The sequence below is a fragment of the Polyergus mexicanus genome, unplaced genomic scaffold (assembly GCF_030449975.1).
Source record: "Polyergus mexicanus isolate NDT 795.1 unplaced genomic scaffold, iyPolMexi1.0 SCAF_4, whole genome shotgun sequence".
Taxonomy (NCBI): Eukaryota; Metazoa; Arthropoda; class Insecta; order Hymenoptera; family Formicidae; genus Polyergus; species Polyergus mexicanus.
Genome location: NW_027223324.1, coordinates 509,094 through 532,769, shown reverse-complemented (window position 1 = coordinate 532,769; position 23,676 = coordinate 509,094). Strand labels below are relative to the sequence as shown.

Below are 23,676 nucleotides of genomic sequence, written 5' to 3'. Positions count from 1 at the left end.
AATCCGACGATCTAGCACGTGCACGCTTTCGACCAAAAGCGTTAGTCGTCGTTTACACGTGCGTGCGAGGGCGGTTAATGCAGACTTAAACGACTGCGTCATCCCGTACATTACTCATCGAAGAGAGTTCCTCTTGTCTCTCCCTTCTTACTTTGTGTTCCGTATATCATTCTCTCGCTCATCCTTTCATATCACGTTTCGCTGTTAAGTATGGCGCTTATGAATACTGTAATTCATCGCTAATGAAGGGGAAAACCCGTGGTGCGATAGTGGTACCGACGATCGCTCGGATATTAATCGTAATAAGGAATAGATCATTTTTTTTTTTTAGTCCATTCGCCATGACGACACATGGCAATCGTTGAAATCATCATGCGCGAGTCTAAATTATGCAAGAAATTTTCCGATATATGGTATTTTGCGATTAATCGATCTCTGTAAAAATACTCTCTAATACAATTGCTCTCCCCTCTCTCATTCTTTCTTTCTCTCTCCCTCCTATCTTGAAAAGAGTGCAAGCTCACTCCCTCGAATCCGGTTTCGCAACATGGCACCATCTGCATCATGCGCAATAACATGTGCGATTGCGAATTGCGCCTAGTTGCGCGATCGTTGCTGATCGAGTAAGTACGTAGGCGTACCGAGTATGACGCACATAATCGTAAAGAGCGGTACGACGCGTCGAGAGGCGGAAGAATGGAGCTTTGATTGGGCGGCACTCAACGTTAGCACGATCGTCCAGCACGACTTGATTCCAAGAATAATACACGACGAACGAGACTATTTCCAACGCACTGGATAAATGTTTCAAGACTCGTTGTTGGGCGTAGGTATATCGGCGCGCTGGAGCTATATTTGACCGGGCAATAACGGTTACGACAACAGCTCTCTCTCCCCCTCCCCCCCCGCCCACCCCCCCCGTCAGGTTTTCCGTGACGATGCCTTGGGTGACGGATATATATACATATGCGTATCTCTTTTATACAGAATTCAATGATTCGTAGCCACGCGTTTTTACGAATCGATAAATTATCGAGAGGGGAAGCGGTGGCTCTATAAACCTGTACGAGAAAGTCGAGAACGATATTTCGATGATAAGTGTATTCAACTTGCCAATATAACTCGAATTATTCTTCCTTCATTTGTGCTGATTTCTCGTTTCCGTTTTGCGGAAATGTCGTTTATTCGATGATTAATTTTTAATTAACTTTCCCGACATTCAATAAACGTTCGATTCTCATTATTTTTTGAACTGTAAATAGAACAGGTACACGCGCGTTTAATGTCTCTCGCTACATTTATATCATGATTTTGCTTCCGATAATAATCCAAAGTCATCATGTAAATACCTTTATTTATGCCAAAATTAACTTATTTTAATTAATTTAATTAAGCGCATGTATATAATTAATTAGTAAAAATCCAGAAAGCATCTAATCGGATATTCGCTTATTATTAATAGATAAACGAGGCGATAGCGTTTACGTAGCATACAACAATAACGATTGTTATATTCTATCAAATTATACGGTATGTAATAAGAGATGGCTTTATGAACTAATCGCATCCATCACAAGTTATACAATAATTTATCACTTACTTTTTATTTCGAGCTGATTTTTGAATCGCCTTAAACACTAAATGCTACGTAAACATCACGTAGCGCGCTACTGCTATTACCATAAATTAATTATATTTCTTTTCCAATCATAAAAAAAAAACGCAATTAAGTCGCTGTCGAAGCACTGCAGACGTTTGCAAACGCTATAATATTTGCTCACTTTCTCGGCGCATATTGCACACATGGGCGTATCGAAGAAGAGTGCATACTCTTGTATTTTATACTTATAGAAAAGTAAGATTAAAAAATATTTTTACGAAACCTTCTTTCGTACTTAAGACCTAATATTTTTTTCACAGTCCCACAAGATACATTTTTTCATGCAGGTATAATAAATTATATCGTGTGTCGCCTTCGCTCTCGTGCTCTAGAGCGAGATGCTTCTCGTTTCTTATTTGCGCTGCGAATAATTATTTCGCAGACAGGCAGCGGATTTTTCGGTCTCGTTTCGGGCTGCCGATCGAGGGCGGCCCCGCATCGAATTTAGGCGGACGTAGTACATCTGTCGACCATAACGCCGTCCGTCCGTCCACCGGAGATCGTCGCCATAAGTACCCTGAGCGCGTACACGAGCAAGCGCACACCATAGACGAGACGTGCGCGCGCGGCGGATCTTAAAATAAGATCCGGCTACCGCGCGCCTCGCGCCGTAATAAATTTCTCTGCGTGTCTTTCCTCCCGCTCTCATCGCGCCGCATCCGCGCTCCTCGCTCTTCTTCGTCAAGTGCCACCGGGAGCGAGAGCGGGACGAGAGGTGACGGAAGAGAGAGAGACAGAGAGAAAAAAGAAAGAGCGTACAAAGCACGAGTTGCTGGGATCCAAAGAACGGGGAACGAGATGGAGCCCACATCCCCGTCTCTCCCGTCTTGGTACGCGCTCTCCATCGCGCGTTGCTATATATGTTACGATGTAATTCAAGAATTTGACCGCTCGTCCGCGATGACACTCGAGCGGAATTAAAGGCGAAGCTGCGGCTACGATCGAGCTTAAAAGCATCGCGCGTCGAATTATCGCTCGGAATATATTTAAAAAGATCTCGAATCTATAACGGAGAATTTTTATCCTTACTTGATATTTGTTCAAATAATTTTACGCGCGCAATACTTAAAGAAAAATTAAGATTTGTAATTTTATATTATAAAATTGTTTTTTTTTTTTTTTCAAATATATTTGTTATACGTATTTAATTTTATTATCTTCAAACCTGTAACGCGGGCACTAGAGCCTACCGAATGAGTATAATGGCAATCTTTGCTTTTGCAAGGACGTTCCATTCCAGCTGATTCACGGATTCGCTAAAACTTACCGCTTCTTCCTTTTTGTGTTTGTCTGGTTTCAAAGCACTCTCAATTTTCGGAACGTTACCTGAATCATTTCGAGCTAATGAACCCGGTGTACTGTTTCTCCTTCGATTCGTCTACCCGCAATTTTTTTCAAACACACTTGTAGTGTCATTCGGCAAGAATGCGCATTCGTTTTCTCGTTTTGCGTGAGTCTTGCGCGGCGGGATTTCAGGGATTTCATCTGAATCATACGCGACAGCGACTTATTCGCGACTTTCGTCAATCTTCTCGAACATGATTCTTGGAAAGTCTTGTTGATCGTGGCAGCTAAGTTACTCGTTAATTAACTTCTTGAATCATGATTATGCGTGCTGAATCATATACGGCGTACAAGTTCCCACGATTTTACAGCAAAATATGCAATTGGTATTATCGATATTTAAATTGAATAGATTTCCCTTCTATCAGTGATATAAAAATACTTAAAGTCGTACAAAGTTTTCTTAATTATCCATGTAATGCAAGCGCATCTTTTTTGCGCGTTTTTACTTGATTTAAATCACTTGTATAAGATCAAGTTAAAGAGAAAATTATTAATAACATTAATCTATTTATTTTCACGTCGCTCGACGTGATAGACGCTGTGATTCGAGTTCAAAGTTGAAATAAATACGTCCGTTTCGGAGAAAAACATTTCTTATTTCCAATGCTAAAAGCTAAAACAGACATTAGCCGAGACGAGATTAGTGTCACATGGCCTTTCCGGCTTTCCAATATCACCATCTGCATAATCAGCAATATATTTCGCAATATTCCTAAATTCACATTCGCGTTCTCTTATCTCAATCTCTCTCGATAAAACGCTTCCTGTTCGAATCATCTATTTCCGTAAATAAGTTCCGTCATTTCACTCGTGTTTCGCGAATTGCGATGCACATTAACGTTTACAGTGACCACGTATTATTCAGTTCGTTGCGTCGTATACGAATAATAAATCGCTCCATGACGTCGTTTAATTGCTCATTATCATCAATTTATTAATTACCCGTTGTGCTACCGTTATTTTGCCGATATCGAACTTTTAATTGTGTATGAATATCTCTCTCCTTACGTGTATCGTTCTATCGATAAATTCCCACGGGTCTTCCGCGATTTTTTTTTCTCCGGGAACATCAATGATGCTGTGTGTGTGTGTGTGTATATATATATATATATATATATATATATATATATATATATATAAGCGTATCTTATTCTCCGTACGCGTGCACGCAGGCATACATTCGTTCACGCACATTCTCCGGACATCGTGTAACGATCCGTTAATAACGTTACCGTTAACCGCGCATTAGTGGTCATAGCGGCTATTTGCATATCGGATCGGTAATTTCCAACCGGCGCGATGGAAACGCGCGCGCGTGTATGCGCGTGTGTCCGTCATTGCCCATGCATGCGGCGGGTCTAGATACACGCGCGCGGATTCCGCTGCCCGCGAGGCACCTCCGCTGGGCCACCAACGGCTATTACGATGATTTATCCATCGTCGGATCGAAGGTGTCGCTGCCGAAATGGACATCACCGCTACTCCGCGCCACCGCCGTTGTAAATTTAAAATGAGCGAAGATCAGTCGGATCTGATAATATAACATAACAGTACGTAGTGAGCTAACTATCAATTATTTCGACCTCGAGCAGGGAGATGGAAAGACTTTGGGAAGATATTGAATGCTTCTCTCTCTCTCTCTCTCTCTGTTTCTCCGAGCGTATCTGGTCTCGAACCGCGTGATGTCTCGCGTTAATGTCCCTGGTGCATTAAGGATTTGGCACGGTACAAAGCGCGGAGATTAATGAGATCGGCTAATAACGTGGGTGGACAAGGATCGTGATTATTTATTGTTGCGTGTACGCGAAAGCACGTTTGAATAACGTTGCACGAGACGTTATGTAAAAGTCAAAATAGCGTTTTTTTTTTAGCGGCATTAATACAATATAACAATTTATGAAAGCGTTCAAAGCACCGGGCGCTTGTTCCGGCGCGATTAGAGAACTCGAGAAACACACGATGCCGGATGTAGATAACAAGCAGCAAGATATATATTATTAATAGATATCTCAGATTTTATATAAATATGTATATGTATGTCTGTATGTGCATATATCATATTATTAGCGCGCGAATGATAAGGTCTAAATAAAATTACTAATGATAAAATTCTGCTCCTCCCGCAGGACTATTCTATTTGCAGTTTGCATCCCGCTCTTGATCGCGCGCGGTCCTCTCCTCGTCTTTTAAAATATCCCGTCTGCTTCGAATGCGGCATATCTAAATATATCATGTGACTCGTACCGTATCAATTCTAAATAGCAGTACGAACCGCAGCAAGGTCGATAAAAGAATTACCAAATATATGTCCCGCATAAAAGCGTGGCTATTTTTCCATTTCTCATGCTCGATACTCGATTTATCATAGGTATTTAAATCTTTGATATCAAGGCCTTTAAATCTTCGCATTTAATCTGATCCCGAGTTTGATTTGTCACTTGATTCAATGCTAATGCTGTTAAAGAATCACACTTACAAACGTTAAATACGCCGCACGAATATGAACCTCTCTAAATAATCACTTCAAGACACGTATTAGATTTTTATATTTAATTCAGCGATACTTCGTTTCTTTCAAAACCTGTTATGATGCGATAGTAATAATTTTTTTTTCTTTTGCTACGGATAAAGTAGACTCATAAATTTATTTTAATGTATCGATTAAGACTATTCAATGAAATTTATCGTTTTGTTATTAAAGTCTTTTTTTACGAAATAGAAAGATTTTGTATTTTTATGCTATATTTTTATTCAAAAAGATAATATTTATTATGTTTCTTATTCCGATCTCATCACAGATATTTATTTTCAGAAATTTTTATTCGATTTTAATACGTTTATTCGTGGGAAGAATATTCATTAAAATTTTCGCCGCGCTCGCTAACTCGGGATTCTCATTTTTCATTGGTGCTCGCGGATGTACTCGCATTACGCTTAATGTCACGCGTCTAAGCGGTGCACATGCGGCTAGCAAATTATCGCCGTATATAATTGTGCTGTGTATGCGCGTATGCGTTTCGTCTCTTCCGTCTAGAGAGCGACGCAGCGAAATCAACGTCGTACAGAGAAGCGTTACACAGCATGCCGTCGTATCTGCGAAATTATACTTCATTTATATTGTCGCAATGCACAGTCCTGCGCTGCGTTGTATTAATAGAATCATGAACAAATATCTCTTGCATTATGTCGATCGAGTGACATCTACGTTAAAAAGCTTTAAAAATAAATTATAAAATTTACAAAGATTGTAAATATCAATCTCTCTCTCTCTCTCTCTCTGTTGCAAAAGTTGCCAAAAAGAAATATATGTTTATGGTTAATATATTTTTTTATACAGCTCATCTTTTTTTTTTTTTTTTATTGTTAGCTTGTAAAAAGATGTAAATTAATTTCTTGTGATCTTTGAAGTATCCGCGTATAAAATTTCGGATTTTCTCAAGAGTATACACTTGCTCAATTTTAACCTCCTCTTTTTACGAGGCATATTTTATCCTTCGCGTATGCGCATATTTATGTGGGATTTTATATACGCGAAACATCGCTGTGCGCAGCAATCTTTTCTTTCTTTTTCTTTTTTTCTTTTTTTTTTTACGCGCAACAAAGACGGACGCGCCTCGCCTTTCGCGGTGTCCTGTTCTCTTTCTGTGCTCGTATAACGAAGCGAAATGTCGACGCGCGTACCGAGACGCATTATGCCGCATGTATTTTTATCAACGGAAGTGCGTCGTTGTACGTGCGCGCATTCCTGGCCGCGGCTGCCTGGAAAAGGCGATGCTGGAGAAGCGCGCGTGATGCACACACACATTTATTATCCTCTCCTCGCCGGTGACATCGGCGTCGCGTCGTCGATCCAGAATCTACGGTGAATCAATAACGAGGAGAATCGATAGTGTCGCGATGGTAACGGTTACATCGTTATCTCGCGAATGAAATATCATGCAATAGTGATGTTTGTGCGAGAGACGCATCTATCAATAGACTCAATGGTTCATTAATGCTTAATTGGCGTTATTGTACAATGGCATTAATGCTGCCGTGTGTCTATGATTCAGAGGAAACTGTAAATGTCGAAAAATCGCTTATACATCTTCATAAACGCAAAGTTGATTAAGCAGTAATTTAAAAATTTTTGTGTGTGTTGAAAAAAAAAAAAGATTTGGTTACGTTCTATTATTTTCAATTTGCCGTTTTAGTTATTTTTAATTCTAGTGTAATGCTAATAAGCGAAAGTAAATATTCATCAAATAATTTCAAGATGTAATTTGAATATATATAGATATGCATTATACGAAACTATTTCAAGTCATAATTGTTCTTCTTTCGACCGCAATGTTCAATCTACATCTATTTTGATACTTTAAGCAATCCTGTCAAAATTCTCCAGAATCTATAAACGTGAAAAAAATAATGATTGAAAATAGAAGCGAAAGATTTGTAATTTCGGAGATAAACTATTTATACAAATATCTATCTTGGCACGGATAATAGATAAAAAAATTTCGATAGATTAAAATTTCAGATCAATCTCGATAGTTGAAGATTCGACGATCCCGTTATCTGTCATTGCGTCTCGTGAATCTAATTTATCGCTGTTATTGACAGCCGGCAACGTGGTTAAGAAAAAAAAGCAGGAAGTCGGGTAACTATGTGCGAAGTTTGATCGATACTCACGCTGCCATTATCTCGCAAATTGGTCGGATAATGCGAGGAAAGTTTAATACGCGCGTCAGTGAAACATCAGACGTCGAGATAAGCAGATAACAGAAGCATACATGCATAAGACGCGCGCGTGTGTATGTATGCATGCATGCATATTCATCTACATCAATTTCTGCGAAATAACAGCTTCGAATCGAAACGAGTACTTTATAGTTTAAAAAAAAAAAAAAACGATTATTTACCAATATCTCTATTTACAAGATTATTTAAATGTTAAAACATTCGAATATTCAATGTGCAATATAATTAATGCAAATGAATATTCACGAATAAATGGGGATTTTTTTCGCATCTATATTGCTAAGCAATTATAAAAGACTGTTGGTGTGTATGTGTACATTACTTATCATGAATAAAAATAGTATTAAAATGTTAAGTATCTGTGCGCTTGTAAGAATAATTATAGAAGAAAATATATTCGTTAAGGAAGTAATATATAAGCCGTAAGAGAAACCATATTGTTTCAATAATTAAGTGAGTGATGCCGACTAGTTTATATATATATATATATAAATATATCTGAAATAATTCGATTGCTATATGCTCAAATAATTTAAGCAATTTTCCATTTGAACGAAGCACAGACACGTGGCAACGTTATAATTTTGCATTCAGGAAAACCGGAATATCCAATGCGTTGAAATTCTGTTGCACATGGTTCACGCTATTTCGCGCGATGTTATTCTCAGTGATTGATTTATGCGCGTTCGTCTCGCGTATCGATCTTTAGCAAACGAAGCGTCGAACCTATCGCTACTTATGCGTACGTGATATCAGCGATTTGTTTTGCGAAGCCATGACTGTTGGCGTGCATGGCGTATAACCGGATCAGAAACCATGCAATCGTATCTACTTTTCTACTTACGGTTTAGTAAGGGTGCTTCGTGCACATGCGATATCGCGATATATAGCCTGCTATACGCGATTACGTACTCTGGCGTTCGTGACACTCAACGTTCTTTGTATATACAATAATACGTACGATATAAACGGTATAAAATAATGTCTTCAATTTTCCTTTCGCGTGCATTTTAAATCCATCTTCTCTCGCGCGAAACAATTTCAAGCTTTGTCGCGAGAACAATAGAATTTCTAGTTAATTGTTTTAGTATGTAATGAGCAATCTTGACGATTTCTAAAACAGATCTATTTACGTATTATTAAAAAAGGAAGAAAAAAGATTTGAGTTTTATCACGAATTATCTCCATAGAATTGCAAATAATTAGAATAATTTCAAGAATTTTTTAATAAAGTTTTGAAAATCTCACATGTGGATAAAATAATTGCAATTATTTTCATCCTCTCATATATATATTTAAAAGCATAAAAACCATTCCAATTAATTTTATAAAGGAAAAATGTATACATATATACATATATATCATTCCTTTGCTCCATAACTGTTTGTTATATTTCGTTTCTAAATAAATCACTTTCTGACTATGATTAGTAATTCTTTTACAGTTTAAGATAGTATTGCTTGTGTTTCCTCTGTTCATTATTCCGCTTCAAGCAGACTGTGCTAAATAATGTAAATCATAACTCACGGCATGTTTATAAACTGAGACAACAATACTATGTGTCTTTGAAAGTAGATGCTTTCGCGTATTACAAATAAAAATGATATATGGCCTGTTATAATGAAAGCGCCCAGGCTTGAAGGAATTAAGGACCGCAAGCGTCTTGCGACACACTCGGATACAAGTTCTGCTCGTTTTCTACGGCGTATCGTTAATCTTCACCGCCCCCTTCATTGTGTCTCACGCATGCTCTCCCCCCCTCTTTATTTCCACTAATCAATTATCGGTGCCGCTCGATCACGTAGCCGATTCTTAATCGCGCCCCACGATCTTCACTGCCGCTGCCGCTTTACGGATTTTAGAAAGCGGACGCTCTGAATTCCGTGGCGCGATCGCTCACAGGTGGCTGGATAATTATGGTCGAGCGATAGAGAAGAAAAATCGTGCATGCACGCGTATGCACGGCGGCTTGCAAGAAGTCGTTAATAAGGTTCGCAAGCAAAGTTTCCCACACGTCTCGAGCCGTGCGAGAGTTTCCTCGATGCGCGAAAAATTGCGACCGAAGTTAATCGCCTGGCCACTAGACAAATGGAAATAGACAATAATAATGAATAGATCGATATCTTATTTACATTTACATTTATTTCCTTTGCGGAGAGAGATATTTGCATACATGGCTTCTGCGTCGCAAATATATAAATACGCGATTGATACGCAAAAAAAGCGTATCGATTCTGTATCTGTGATTATTAAATTCTAAGAAACGGATGAATGAATAACATATATTGCTAAATATTGTATTATCCGGCAGCCATTTTGATGATTGAGATAAATTGTTCGTTGGATGAGGTATACGAGCAATTTATCAATTAGATTTCATTTGATAACAAGCACAACGATACGATACTACGATATAAGCTTTCGTGATAGATTACATTAATGCGCTCTCTGTACAATTCTATGCGTAATTATAACGGAATGAGAAATATAACTCTTTGGTGAGCTATATAATATAATTGTATGTAATTAGAAAGTACGTCAACCTATCCTTGCATACCTAATCGCAATCGAGCGAGTATCATTCGCTAGGGAATCATGATAAGAGATCGATAGATATATCTAGCGAATTAATCGGCAGCTCTTTGATTATTCGTCTATTCTACTCTGACGCATACGCAATCGTGCAATTAATTATTGACCTAATTTTAATTCCGTTAGGTCTAATTCGAGAAGATGATGTCCAGTCTCACAGTTGTTAATTGAGTTGGTTAATGCGATAAAGAAGTTCACAGTTTCACTCTCTTTCTCCTTTTCTCTCCTGCACCATCCATTATTTCCCTTCCTCCACTTCTCTATTTCGCTTTGCCTCTTTTTGTACCGAGTTTTAAAGGTGTGCAGATACCTTCAGACAGTGATAATTTCCACTACTTCAATTATTTGAGTTATTCTCATCAACGAGCACCCGATGAAGTTAGTATCAAAGAATTGTATACATCATGCATAATATTGTATTTATAATAGGGCTTTATAGATGCATTTATTGATATTTTCCAGACAAAATATTTTTTTCTTAAAAACTGTGAGGAATTTAAAGAAGAATTTATTCGTATCTTTTATTTTAAAAAAGGTACTAATAATCTCTTTTTATGGATTACTTTTCCGATCATCTTTAATAATAAACGTGATACAATGATAAAGTGCTACAATAACGAAGCTTACTTTATCGTTCACGTCGGATTTTCCTATATTTTTTTATCATTATAATAAAAATTGTTTATTCAATCGTATAATTATTATTAAAAAGCGGTGCTTATGTAACACTGCGGCGGATTATTGGTACAAATATTTCTCTTGTACGCGTTGCAGAAATTATCTTCGTCGAGAGATGAATCTCAATGCATTCGATTGATTAAGTCATACTCTTTTGCCGAGATAAAAAGCTCGACCAGCGCACAAGTTTTCTTTTATTGCGGAGCGATCATCGGTATTTAATAAAATGTACTTCTCCAATTACGAAACTGTATTGTGCAACGACTGATTCATTGTAGACACTGTGGAAAAAAGCTATTATCAAATACACATATATATAATATAATTTTATGTTATCACATTTAACGAATTATCTACTAGAACAACATTTTCCTTTTACATAAAATTTTTTTTTTTTAAATAAAATAATACAATAATGTATAATATATCATTTACGCTTATGTTTCTCTTTAAATTTAATAGTTGAAAGTTATTTATACATATTATATTAACTTAAATATATAACTAAAATATATATATATATATTTAAAAAAAAATTTTTTAAATATATAATTCTCCAACTAAAATTTGCGTTAATTTATTTTCGCTATATTAGCTACATATATTGTTTTATTACGCAATATATGCGCGACTTGGTTCTCTTTCAAGAAGCACTTTCCACGATTACGATATACCTCCGTTGCAGTTCAATAAATCGAGACGCCGCACCTCGCTGCACCGTGTGCACAGACATTAAGTCGATACCGGCCAATAATAAATGTCTCTGCACATGGCAACGTCCGGGTCTCTGCGGTTTTCACGTACCGATATTAAATTTCGGACATGGATAATCGGAGTTGGAATGGCTTTTCGCCGGGATCGCGGCATTGTAATACGTCTCACAATCAACGGAATATCGTATATATGTTGTATATGTACGCAACATTCCTCTCTCTTTGTCTCTCACGTCATCTCGATATATTCGTGCAAGCAGATGCACGGAAAGCCGCCCGTGAGGCTCATTAATTATAATTAATATCGCTGTCGATAATGGCACCGGCATTTCGTGTAGTGTTACATACATCGCCGTGAAACACCTCCGCTTTATGTATGAAGAGGGTGGTTTGTTCTTGCGGGTGGTTTTTTTTGCGAGAGCGATCGTGATTGATACCGGCAACATCGATGCAACTTCTCTGCTTAGCTAAGAACACATTGTTATATTTGTTGCATCTATACATTAGAAAACATATATAAAAATTTACGTAGAAACTATTGATTTATATAAATCATTTGAATGGATTGATTTATAGAAACAAATAAATCAATAAATAAATAATTAAGTAAATTAAAGTGAGGATTAACTTATACAAGTGTGCGATTATAACTTGATAATTTTTTCTTCCGCAAACGTAATTATTGAATAATATAATTGTTCAGATATAAATAGTACTATCGTAAGGCAAGTATAAATTTTTATTAAAATATATTATTATTTAAATATATAATTATATAATAGTATAATATTGTATATTATTTAAATAATTTTTTAAAAAACGATAAGTTAATTAAAAATTGCACAAAAGAGCAATTTTGCATTTGCTGAAAATTATTATCGTCTAACGATTTTAAGAATCGTTCAATATTAAGAGTCAATTTTTTGGTTTGACAGGCACAAGAATTAATGCCTAAGGGATACGGGAACATCCTGACGTAGATCGAGTATCGATCATTATACGCGTCATGGTTATTAATCGTCGTTACGAATCAATTGGTTGTCGAGCGTGACTATTCGCAGATGCAATTAAAGGTCGGCGGAAAGCGATTTGGCTCGGTCAATCCGCTAATAAAAAAATATCTAGAGCATTCTTGATTTACACTGCGTGGTCAATTTAATTAGTCATATCTTGTAAAACTTCTTCTTCTTACAATTAATTAAATTTATATTTTATCTTATTATTTTACATTTTTCAGCTATATTTCGTTACGCGAGCATTAGTAAAAAATCAGTGATTTTATTTATTTATTTATAAAGAAAAAAATTATTATAGTATGTTATTTTGGTGTTATTTTACAGATAATATGAAAAAAAGAAGAATTAAGAAAACTACGTCAATATTAGAGAAGAAGCAAGAAGGATAAAATAGAAAAAAAGAGAAAGAAAAGAAAAAAAGATCAGATAACGACTATATAAATTTATGTATTTTTAAATGTATGAATCGGTTCAACAGTGAAGCAAAATGAAGGGTAGGTTCAACGTGGATGAAGCAAAATAAAGGGTAGGTTCAACGTGGATTAAGCGACGTTGATTATATGCATCTCGGTAGTAAATCGTTACAAATTAATCGGCCGTCAAACTTTCTCCGCGTCCATCGGAGATGGGATTAAGCACTTTGGAAGAAGGATCGATTGGCTGGTTATCGATCAGAATCCTCGTATATCTCTTAACCTTTAACCGATGCTAAATTGTTTATTCTGAAAAAAGTAAGTTTTCTTATTATGGGAGATTGATATCGAAGAATGCACGATTTACTGAAGTTTATCATATGTGAAAAACATTATGTTCAATATATAAAGGAAAAGAGAAGAAGAAGATTCGACCATCAAACCTCTTGATCTTTTGCTGATATAAAGGATCGATATATTTTTCCTGGTTTTCGATCTCCGCTCACATGAATTTACGGTTAGAAATATTAAAATATTGTACATTTTCTATAGATCGATTACTTTGATCGACCGATCGTTAAAGTACATATTTTTTATAATTGCCATACTATGGATATCGGAACACTATGGATTCTGTATTATCATTTATGTATACGAATAAATATAAATATGAATATAATTATATAGAAAAATAAAATTATTCAACTATCAACGACGATATAATATGATGATTATTTACTAACAGAAAATTTAGGCACTAATACGCATTGGTTTTCATCATTAATAATAAAAATAAAAATAATAATAATAATTTTCTCTATCATTTATTGAATGCTTAACAGTTCTAAATGTGCGTATTTTAATGTGCGAACTTTGCGCTATTCTCATTATGTTTATTGTTTCTGTGAGTTGAGATTAGGAGAGTTTGATTATAGATTTACTCGATGGCGGTGAGATGAGATTAAAGGACTACATGTATTTTTTAATTATTGTCACAATATAATGCAGCTGAATATAATATAGCGCAATTTTGTGTCAGAGAGAAAAAGTGAATGAAAGAAGTTTATAGTCGCCGAAATATCAGATTGTTTAAAATTAGATTATCTAAAATATTATCTTAATGGAGTAAGATATTCAATCGATTTAAGGAAATATAAATTTTGCGCAGGCGAATCCATGTCAGCATCCAATTGTAATCTTGAGGGACGTAGCATCTTCGGACATGGAGTCCTTGCTGCGCTTCATGTATAACGGAGAAGTGCACGTGGGTCAGGAGCAGCTGCCTGCTTTCTTGAAGACAGCGCAGATGCTTCAAGTACGGGGATTGGCGGACGTTAACAGCGGTGCTTCCAATGCGAAAATTCCACCGCCGTCGACGTCGGCCGGCAACAACGGTAGCGCGCCTGTAAGTTGTCTCCACGACAGTTTAATATGAAAGTTGGAAAATTAATTATAGGAATTATACGGCTGGTTTCAAACTTTTAATTAATTTAGCCTTAATTAAAACGAATTTTAATTAATGTGCTTTTAACACTACGCCATCGCTGTTATCGTGACAGGCAAAATCTCGACTAGGATTTCTCGCTTTGTTCTTTAGCTTTTAATTTCGCGATTTATATTATAATAGACGTTAGATAAATATTAGGCAAAAACTTTAATATATATATAATGGATGAATATTTCAAATTTTTCTGTGATTATGCATACATACAAACATACATGCACATACATACATACATATACATGTCAGCATCTAAGGGTGAGTTTGAGGAATGCAATTATACGCCAGGCTGATCATGTCATTATAAAATAGTGAAACGTGTTATACAGGGTAGGGCATTTATATTTAGACATCTACATATCTAAAAAATAAAGCAAAATAGAAAGAAATGTTTCAGAGAAAAGTTGTTCGGTTCTAAAGGGGTCATAAGATGGTGCCATTAGATTGATTTTGGATAGAGGAGCTTCGGAGATTTCAATGTTAATCTTGTTTTTTTAAACGGAAACATTCCAATTTTTTTTATATAAATCGATTCCTTGCAATATTCTGCATAAAAAGTTACAGGGGTATGATGGCCAAAAGTTTAATAGTTTACGAGATATTTTATACTTTATTTTATTACTTTACTTCGACATAATTTTACATAAACTATGAAATATCTCATAATATTATTTATTTTGCAATAATGTTACCTTAATATTTTAAGCTCAAAAAATGAGAGACGTCAATTGGTGTAAAGAAAATAAAACAGATTGACATTGAAATCTCCGAAGCGCCTCCATCCAATGTCAAATTAATGGCTTCATCTTATGACGCTCTTAGAACCGAACAACTTTTGTCTGAAACATTTCTTTCTATCTTGCTTTATTTTTTAGATATTTAGGTGTCTCAATAGAAATGCCCCACTCTATATAATAAAGTATATAATAGAACATATAGTAGAATATAAAAAACCATTATGTAAACATATTAAATATATTGAATATTAGTCATATATTATGTGAAGAATGATTATACAGTATGTGTCTTAAAGATATTATGTAATTGTTCATATTATCTTTAATTTCGTCAGGCAACACCACGTAATCCTTGGCAGGACAATGGCAGAGGAGACCTTAATGAAAGTGATATGAGCCCTCCGGAAAAGCGACCGAGAAGTTGCAGCCCGCCATTGGGCAACCACGTCGAACAGAAATCGGATCTGCAAGAATCCTTGTTGGGTCAGGCTCTAGAAGGTGGACCCACGATACATACGATACCCACGAATAATGTACAGGTGAGAGGAAGAAAATATCTCGTCATATTTAACCGAAAATGATTTATAAACATAGAATAAAGTCCATATTGTAAAAATATTTTTAAAAAAATTATAAATTTTATAAAACTGATAAATTTTTACGATAAACCGTAAAAAAATTTCGTGAAATTAGTTAATATTGTTACAAAAGTTATAATTATTATATGATTGTATATTTTACAAAAAAAAATGGGATTTCTCTATTTATTTTTAGTCGACTGGGGAGGACTCGAATTCTATGTCGGAAAATGAGGAGGACATATCGAATAATGGCAGCATCCTGAACACGGTGAAGACTGAACCGAGTGATATTCTAAACGACTCTATGGAACATCATCGCAATAGTTTTCCTGCAGCATTATTGGGCCTTCAAGGTTATTATTTACTTCTTATTTCATATCTATTCGCATAACGCGTTTTATACATATAAATTCTTTTATTTTATTAATAGTTAAATTAATAATATACGAAAAATATTAAATGCTTAAAAGAAATATTATTTGTTTTATTTCGAAATTTGTTTGTGCGAACAACAATTGATATATTTATAAAGTAGAATCAAATTTACAACGAATCAAAGAAATCCTAATTTTGTTGAGAGAATGCAAATTAGTTTTTTAATTAATGACACATTTAATTACTAATTACATTTGTAATTAATAATTAATTTCTCGTTCAGTTACTAATTACTTTTGTAATTAGCAATTAGTATGACTTAATTACTAATTACGGCTTCAATTAAAATTAATTATTATATAATTATAATTATTTTTATTTGTGTATATAATATTTTATTGTGTTTCTTGAGTGTTGCGAGAATGTATTGGTATCGAATCTATTATTGTGTGAATACAACAAACTAACATTAATATAATTTAATATTATTAATTTATTATGTAGTCAATTAGACGATATACATTTTGTGCCTTATTTAAAATACATTAAAATAGCCTTTCTCGCAACTTTAATCGCAAATTTCTTAAAATTGTGATGCAAGTTGAAAAACGAGATCGTAACTAGCATAAATTAAACTATGAAAAATGTTTTTTTTTTGTTTTTGTTTTTTTTGTTTGTTTGAAAGAAGATTATCTTTCGTTGAAAACTCTGCACGAAAACTCTCATATATTATTTGTTTTACAAATTGCAGGGATGGGCTTGCCAGGACCGTCAGGTATGCACCAGGTGGCAAATCAAGATCCTAATTATGGTAAGTACTAAATGGTACAAAATCAACGATTCGATCTCACCTTTTTAAACGTTCTCGAAGCCCAGACTAGTATCCTTCCGTCGTTTCCTAAGATTCTGGTCTCTTGTTGTTGCGTTGAATGCATGAAAACTCTCGTACCTCTCACAACCTTGCATCCCCTGCCAGCTACCCCTCTTATCACACGGTAAGCAGGAGCGTATTACGGATTTCGATGGCTCTTCGACAATTTTCGTTACTGCGGCATATATTACTGTATCTGCAGGATATCTTATTCTATTTGCCAGAAAAAAATGAGAACTCTTTATAATTACGCAATTATTTTTGAATTCGAAAACGAGTTTTACGTCGTATCTTTTTTTGATTTTATCTTCACATTTTATCTTCTTATCTGCGACGTGAAGCTTATTTTCGTGTGACTGTTGCCTTAAAAAATTAAACAAATTTTGTAAAAATAATTTTTTACTTATTACATTAACAAAATCTTGTCATTATATTTTATACAAATTAAATTTAAATTTAAAATTGAAATTGTGATAATTTGTTTATCGAGTGATCTCGCTCCCTCAGAGAAATTCAAATAAAAATCAGAAATAAAAACTGCGATATTGGAAGGCGATGACAAAGAAGAAGCAAACAGTAGGCCGCAGAGGAGCACCAGAAATGATTAACGTATTAATTCGTATGAAGAATCGATTATAGATTTAGGGAGAGGCTTGGGGGAGGGACCGAGCAAAAGTCATTGAGGGCAAGCTATATTTAAGACCTGGAAATGCACTTTCAGAAAAGAAAAGGTCGCAAAAGTGAATAAGATGGGCTGCGAAAAGCAAAAAAAGAGCGATTAAATAGTGTTTAAGGGATCGTACGAGGTTGGCTGAGGACTGACATTGGCTGGTGGTTCCAGGGCGGTGGCAGCCCTCTGGAGGAGATGGTTCAAGCTCGAGTTCCGGTTGGCTGCCGGGTACGTCCTCCACGAGGAACGAGCATGCCGGGTCTGGAACCTACCAGAGTGGCGGGGGTCACAACTCGAAAGGGCAGGATTTCTCGACCCTACTTCAGGGTCATCATCATCATCATCAGCATCATCATCACCATACCACCAGCCAACAGTCGTCGCAGCAACACACCCTTAACGCCCTCAACTCCCTCAACAGCCTGAACCCTGAGCAACTCACGGTGATGCATCAAAAGCTGCAGAATAATCTTCAAAGTCTTCAACAAAACACTGCTGCCAACGGCGACCAGCTGAATCTGATGCTGCAATCTTGCGCAAAGGACAAGATTGAGAGTATTGCGATGCTGCATCAGCAAACTCAGAGGCGGTACCACCAGCAGCAGATGGATAACGCCAATCACAACGGTAAACCCAAATGTCCCGAATGCGGCAAGATATATTCAAATAATTCCAATTTGAAGCAACACATTGTTAACGTTCACACCGTGCAGACTGAATACATCTCGTGTCATGTGTGCAACAAGCAATTCAAGACCAAGCAGTATCTACAGATTCACTTGCTTTCTATGCATGGTATTAGAAAGCGAAAAAGTTATCCCTTGTATCAGATGCAGATGCAAACTCAACAGCAACCTGCTTTGCAGCCTGCTGCGCAAGTTTCCGCGGGCCAACAACAACAATATTCCGCGTCGGAAAGATGGTCCGAAGACAAACAGTGATTTGCCCAGTGTAAAGAAACCGATTATAATTTATGCATGTATGCAAAGAATCCTGAAGAGACTTATCGACGTCAAGGCCCTTTGGATGATTTGTGATAAACGCAGACATTGATAAAGACAAAGCTGTTTGGTGATCCTCGTGAGACTGACAATTTTATAGTGACATATTTTATTATCATACTACGAAAGACTGTGAAAAATACATTACGTGTATCTCTGCACGTCACGGAAATGTGTGCTCGTGTCTTTTAGCGGAAGTGAGTTGATGGTATATAATCGCAAATGTTAATGTAATTACATATATATAGGTTTTCTCTGTGCGATGCGTTAGAGGAAGGTGTATATATTCAACGTAGACTAAAATGTTATTTTGATAATGGAGCATGGAATGAAGTCAAAAGTACATGCAACATACAATTCGATAACTATATACATAGGATATTATTTTGTACTTTAATTTGAGACGATCTCATATAATTAGTTTGACTAATGAAGTCGAACTGTGACGAGGAGGTTTTTTCCGATCTTTATATTGTTATTTGAATTTTTATTATTATTTTTTTATGTGTGTGTATATATATAGCTCTAAAGAAATAATAGAGATTTAAATCAAGATATAAAGTTTGCAAGTTTTTTTGAAGTTTAATTATATTGAAGAAATTTAATAAAAATTAATACTTGATATACTTTTATAAGATTAATGAAAATTTTTGAATTTTATTATTTGCGACCGCAAACAAATTTGATTTATTACAAATAAGTTAACTATGTTGTTTATATGTTGTAATATCTTTGGAACACAAGTAATATTTTTAAAGTTACATTGCATAATTAGAAAAACTTAATTATAAAAATTGCAAATTTATATTTATAATTTAGCATCTCAATTTGAGGCATTAATTATTAATATGTACTTGGACAAGTTTATTATATATTCTGCCTCCCTCTCAGCGCATCGGCGGTACTTAAGTTTGAGATTGAGTGCGCGTTAAAAAGACCGCGCCCTAAACTCGATCGAAGCTCACTCGCAAATATCCGTTTTTTTAGAGCTTGGATAAGAATGCGGAGGTGTCGATAGATAGGTGTTGGCAAAAGAGGGTGCTGGTACACGAGAATTGGTCGACCTATTTTCGTCCCATACCGCAGTGCGCAGTTCACCCTTCGCGATGACGATAAGCAAGCCTCTTCCATTGGTTGGGAAAGGAAGAACGGGAATGTCTATGGATAAAACTACTAGAAAAAGTTACTCAGAGAATCAAAAAATCTATCTTCATATTGAAACTCGTTGCATTATAATTAGCATGTATGAAGTAAAGTGGTATAACCAGCCTAGTTTCTTGAAAAATAGGCTTGTGTCGTGAAGCCATTCTTATAGAGTGTTTTCATTCTTTGTAGAATCGGTTTTATGGAAGAGATAGAATGTGAAGGATTACGTAGAAATGAGTGGAAAAGTCTGATCTACGAACTCCCTGAAAAAATGCGATTAATTTTATCTTGCTCGTACATTGCTTTTTTCCTGTGAAAAAAATTTTTCGGAAATTTCGTGAAAAAAATCTTTTAAACTGTTATATATAAAGCATATATTGATGAGGCTTGATGAAAATTCCAACAGGAATTTTTATAAAAAAGTTGATCTCACCGTAAAAACACGTACTAAAAAGTACACAAATAGAATTTTTTGAAAAAAAGTTTATTAGTTTTTAAAAATTATGAGATTTTTATATTTAAGCATAAAAATAAGACTTGCTGAGCTATTTTGCATGCCTATCGGAAGAGGGAGTAGATTACTGCAATCTCATGATAGTAATCTATCATAATTGGCATGACTGATATATGTATATCTACAGGCACATGCATCATGATGATCGCATGATTAATTATTAGATTTTTTCCGTTTATTATTAATGCTATCTCAATTTATCTTATAGAGAAAAACAAACAAATAATAGAGTACATTGCAATTTCTAAAAAAAAAAAAAAAAAAAAAAAAAAGTTTCGTAAAAAATCCGGAATCAATCGACGCAGCATCTCACCTCGCCTCTTGCGATGTGATATCGGGAACATGCATATGTACGTGTGTCACGCATGCTATCGTCCGCGATATTACGGGAGACAAAGAGATAGGGTACGTCGTATTGATCTCGAGGATTCAACAAACAGCACCTAGTACCTCCCGCTCGTTCTTGTCTAACTCTATCTTGCTTCTCCACCCAGTGCCCCTATCCCGCTTCTCACCCTTCCGTTTTCTCTTTCCTTCATCGATATCTCTCCCTGTCTCTCATCGTGTTCCATACCATTCGATTTGCCCTCCCGTATATAGGGGTTTGATGAGGGCAAGCAACCCTGCTCGGACGATAATCGCAATTCCATTGTCGGGTTTTCGATCGCCGTCGGTCTCATTTTGACGATACTTCGCGTAAAGATGAGACCGACGAATCTTATCGCAGAACGATATCTAGAAAAATAAATTGCGGGATCTAATTCATTTAATTATCATCTAGGATCTTACGAGCAACGCGTAATACTAGAAAAAAAAACAACAATAACGACGATTATAACAATAATAATAGCATTTTATAAATTTTCTAGATTTTCGTATTAAGAGATAAAATATCAGTTTATTTTTTGATGTGGCTGGGAAAAAATAAGTAATATTAAATTTTTGTATACTGTAAAGATCAGAACAACACACATATATATCATCTTGCTTTATGAATTAAATCTTTAGTAATGATTATTTTTACGCGTGTTATAGAAAAGACTCCTGCATTTTACGTCCAGAAAAGACAATGTATTAACTTATGAACTCTCTGTAAATTAATCCAAAATTTGAGTTAACTCTATTAAACAGCATTTCAGTTTCCAAATCAATTCACGCAGTAGTTAAACGGTTTCTTAGAAGATACTAACGGTGGAAATTTACGCGGAGTCATTCGTGAAAAGTAAGGGATTCCGAATATTAATTTAACTAGCAAAGCTATTTCATCGATCCAGCGACGCTTGTTAACAGCCGCGAGTGCCGGTCTTGGACTAGCAGATTGCCGATTTCCGCGCAGACGGGCGGTCGAACGAGCGAGCGAGCTTGCGAGCAAGCAAGAGGAAGTTTGCCAAGACACGCGATGGTTGGGTCTATGACCATCGACCACGCGATGCCACAGTTGCGTTCACCCTCGTCGCGAATCCCTGACAAAACAAACCCTGTCTGCTTATCCAATTCCGCGGCGTTTCCACGAATTTCTTCCATCTCGTGCCTTGTGCCAATCCCTGACACAACGCAACTCCCGCAAATGGAGGAAGAGCTTCGCATTTGTTCCCGGCAACCCTTGGCTCACCTTGTCCCTTCCCGTCTTCTCATCCACGCGCGTTCTTCTTACTCTAACTCCCTCTCTTTCCCCTTCACCGTTTTGTCGCGTTTTTTTATTTCGTACTGTTGACATAAACTTTCATCGCTTACATGTACAGCTTTGCTCTAAAAGCACTCACCTCGCACTCCATTCAACGTGGACGCTCCCGGGGATATGATCGACTTCCGTTTTGTCATTCTTTTATATATGTTGTCTTATTTTTTTACGTTTAGCTTTTATTAGAAGCTACTAAATTTCCATATTCTGTCTACATAGATTTCAATTTTTTTGTTTGTCTTTTATTTTTAGTTTATTTTTTGCTCAATACTCTAACAGGTTTAAGTTCTTTATTTCAAGGAGAGAATTGAATTAACAATAAGATAACTTTTATCAACTTTTATCATAGCTTCTTCCAATCTTTACAATATACTTCCTTAATTAAAAAATATTTAACACAGTTAATTAAAGAAAAGAGTAAATTTAATTATTAATAATTTAATAATTTTATTTATTTATTTATTAAAAAGCAAAATAAATTTATTTATCTATCTTGGTGAGAAATTTTTGTTGAGATTTACTTTAAAGCTATAGAGAGGATATAGATGTACTTATGATCGTAGTGTGAGTTTCGATCAAATTGCAATCCTTCCAAGCCAATGGTCTGTAAGAAAACCGTTGATTGTGAAATCATTTATAATGCACAATTCCAGGGACATTAAATCGGTTTTATGGTAAAGTTAATAAAAAAAGAAAAAAATCTATTTGCCTGAAAATCCAGTGTTAAAATCAAAATTATAAATTTTGATATTCTATACATATGGTACATAATTTTTTGATCAAATTTTATTTAGATTTTAGATTTTTCTTGATATTTTCTTCTATTTATTATTTCAGTTTTTATATATATCAGTTGTACATAATTAACATTCTATCAATGATATCAATTAATATCAAAATTTTATAAAAGTTTAGTGCATTTATTAAAAAAATAGTTCAGCTATGTAAATATCTATGACATAATTATATTTCTAAAAAAATTGAATTAAAAATTTAAAAGAATTTACTCTGACAATCGATCTAAAAGTCCTATAGACATATGTTCTTGGGTTGGTAGTGACATTTGAGACAATTACGCGTCTCATTCCGGCCACCGAAATTACGTGTCAGTGTGACTTATGTTCTTTTTGCGTCGGTCTTTATCTCGATCTCTCGAGCTGGATTCCAGCAGGCTACTACGGATCCGTGTTCTCTACTGCAAGATCGATTCTCGATCGCGCACTCTCGGCAGATTAGAGTCATCTATCACTCGGATCCGATTCGGATAACTTCGTTTGGACCGAGCCTGGTCAGATTCTTATCAGTGCCGGCGAGCTTCCCTTCCCGCCGTTCCTCTTACCCTTCAAAATCTCTAGTAGTTTTGCCAGTATCTTACCACCGTTGCTCGATATTCTGCTCGATATTCTGCGCGATATTTTTTGATATGTATGACGTGAAAAA

General features: G+C 35.7%; 1 protein-coding gene across 3 annotated transcripts in view; it reads left to right on the top strand.

Annotated features, from left to right (window-relative positions):
- Positions 1-23,676, top strand: part of LOC138932606 (protein abrupt-like) — a 76,466-nt gene that overhangs the window by 33,478 nt on the left and 19,312 nt on the right. The window contains exons 4-9 of one of the 3 annotated variants that reach the window (XR_011446799.1): positions 14,328-14,564; positions 15,733-15,936; positions 16,172-16,331; positions 17,105-17,164; positions 18,066-19,092; positions 19,883-22,957. Coding sequence is in view for 2 of the 3 variants with exons in the window: in XM_070294597.1 (XP_070150698.1) it covers positions 14,328-14,564; positions 15,733-15,936; positions 16,172-16,331; positions 17,105-17,164; positions 18,066-18,835 (1,431 nt within the window). In the remaining variant the exon portion in view is untranslated. Of the gene's footprint in view, positions 1-14,327; positions 14,565-15,732; positions 15,937-16,171; positions 16,332-17,104; positions 17,165-18,065; positions 19,341-19,882; positions 22,958-23,676 lie in introns of those variants that run through there. The other 2 variants (XM_070294597.1, XM_070294596.1) reach the window with 2 other exon arrangements.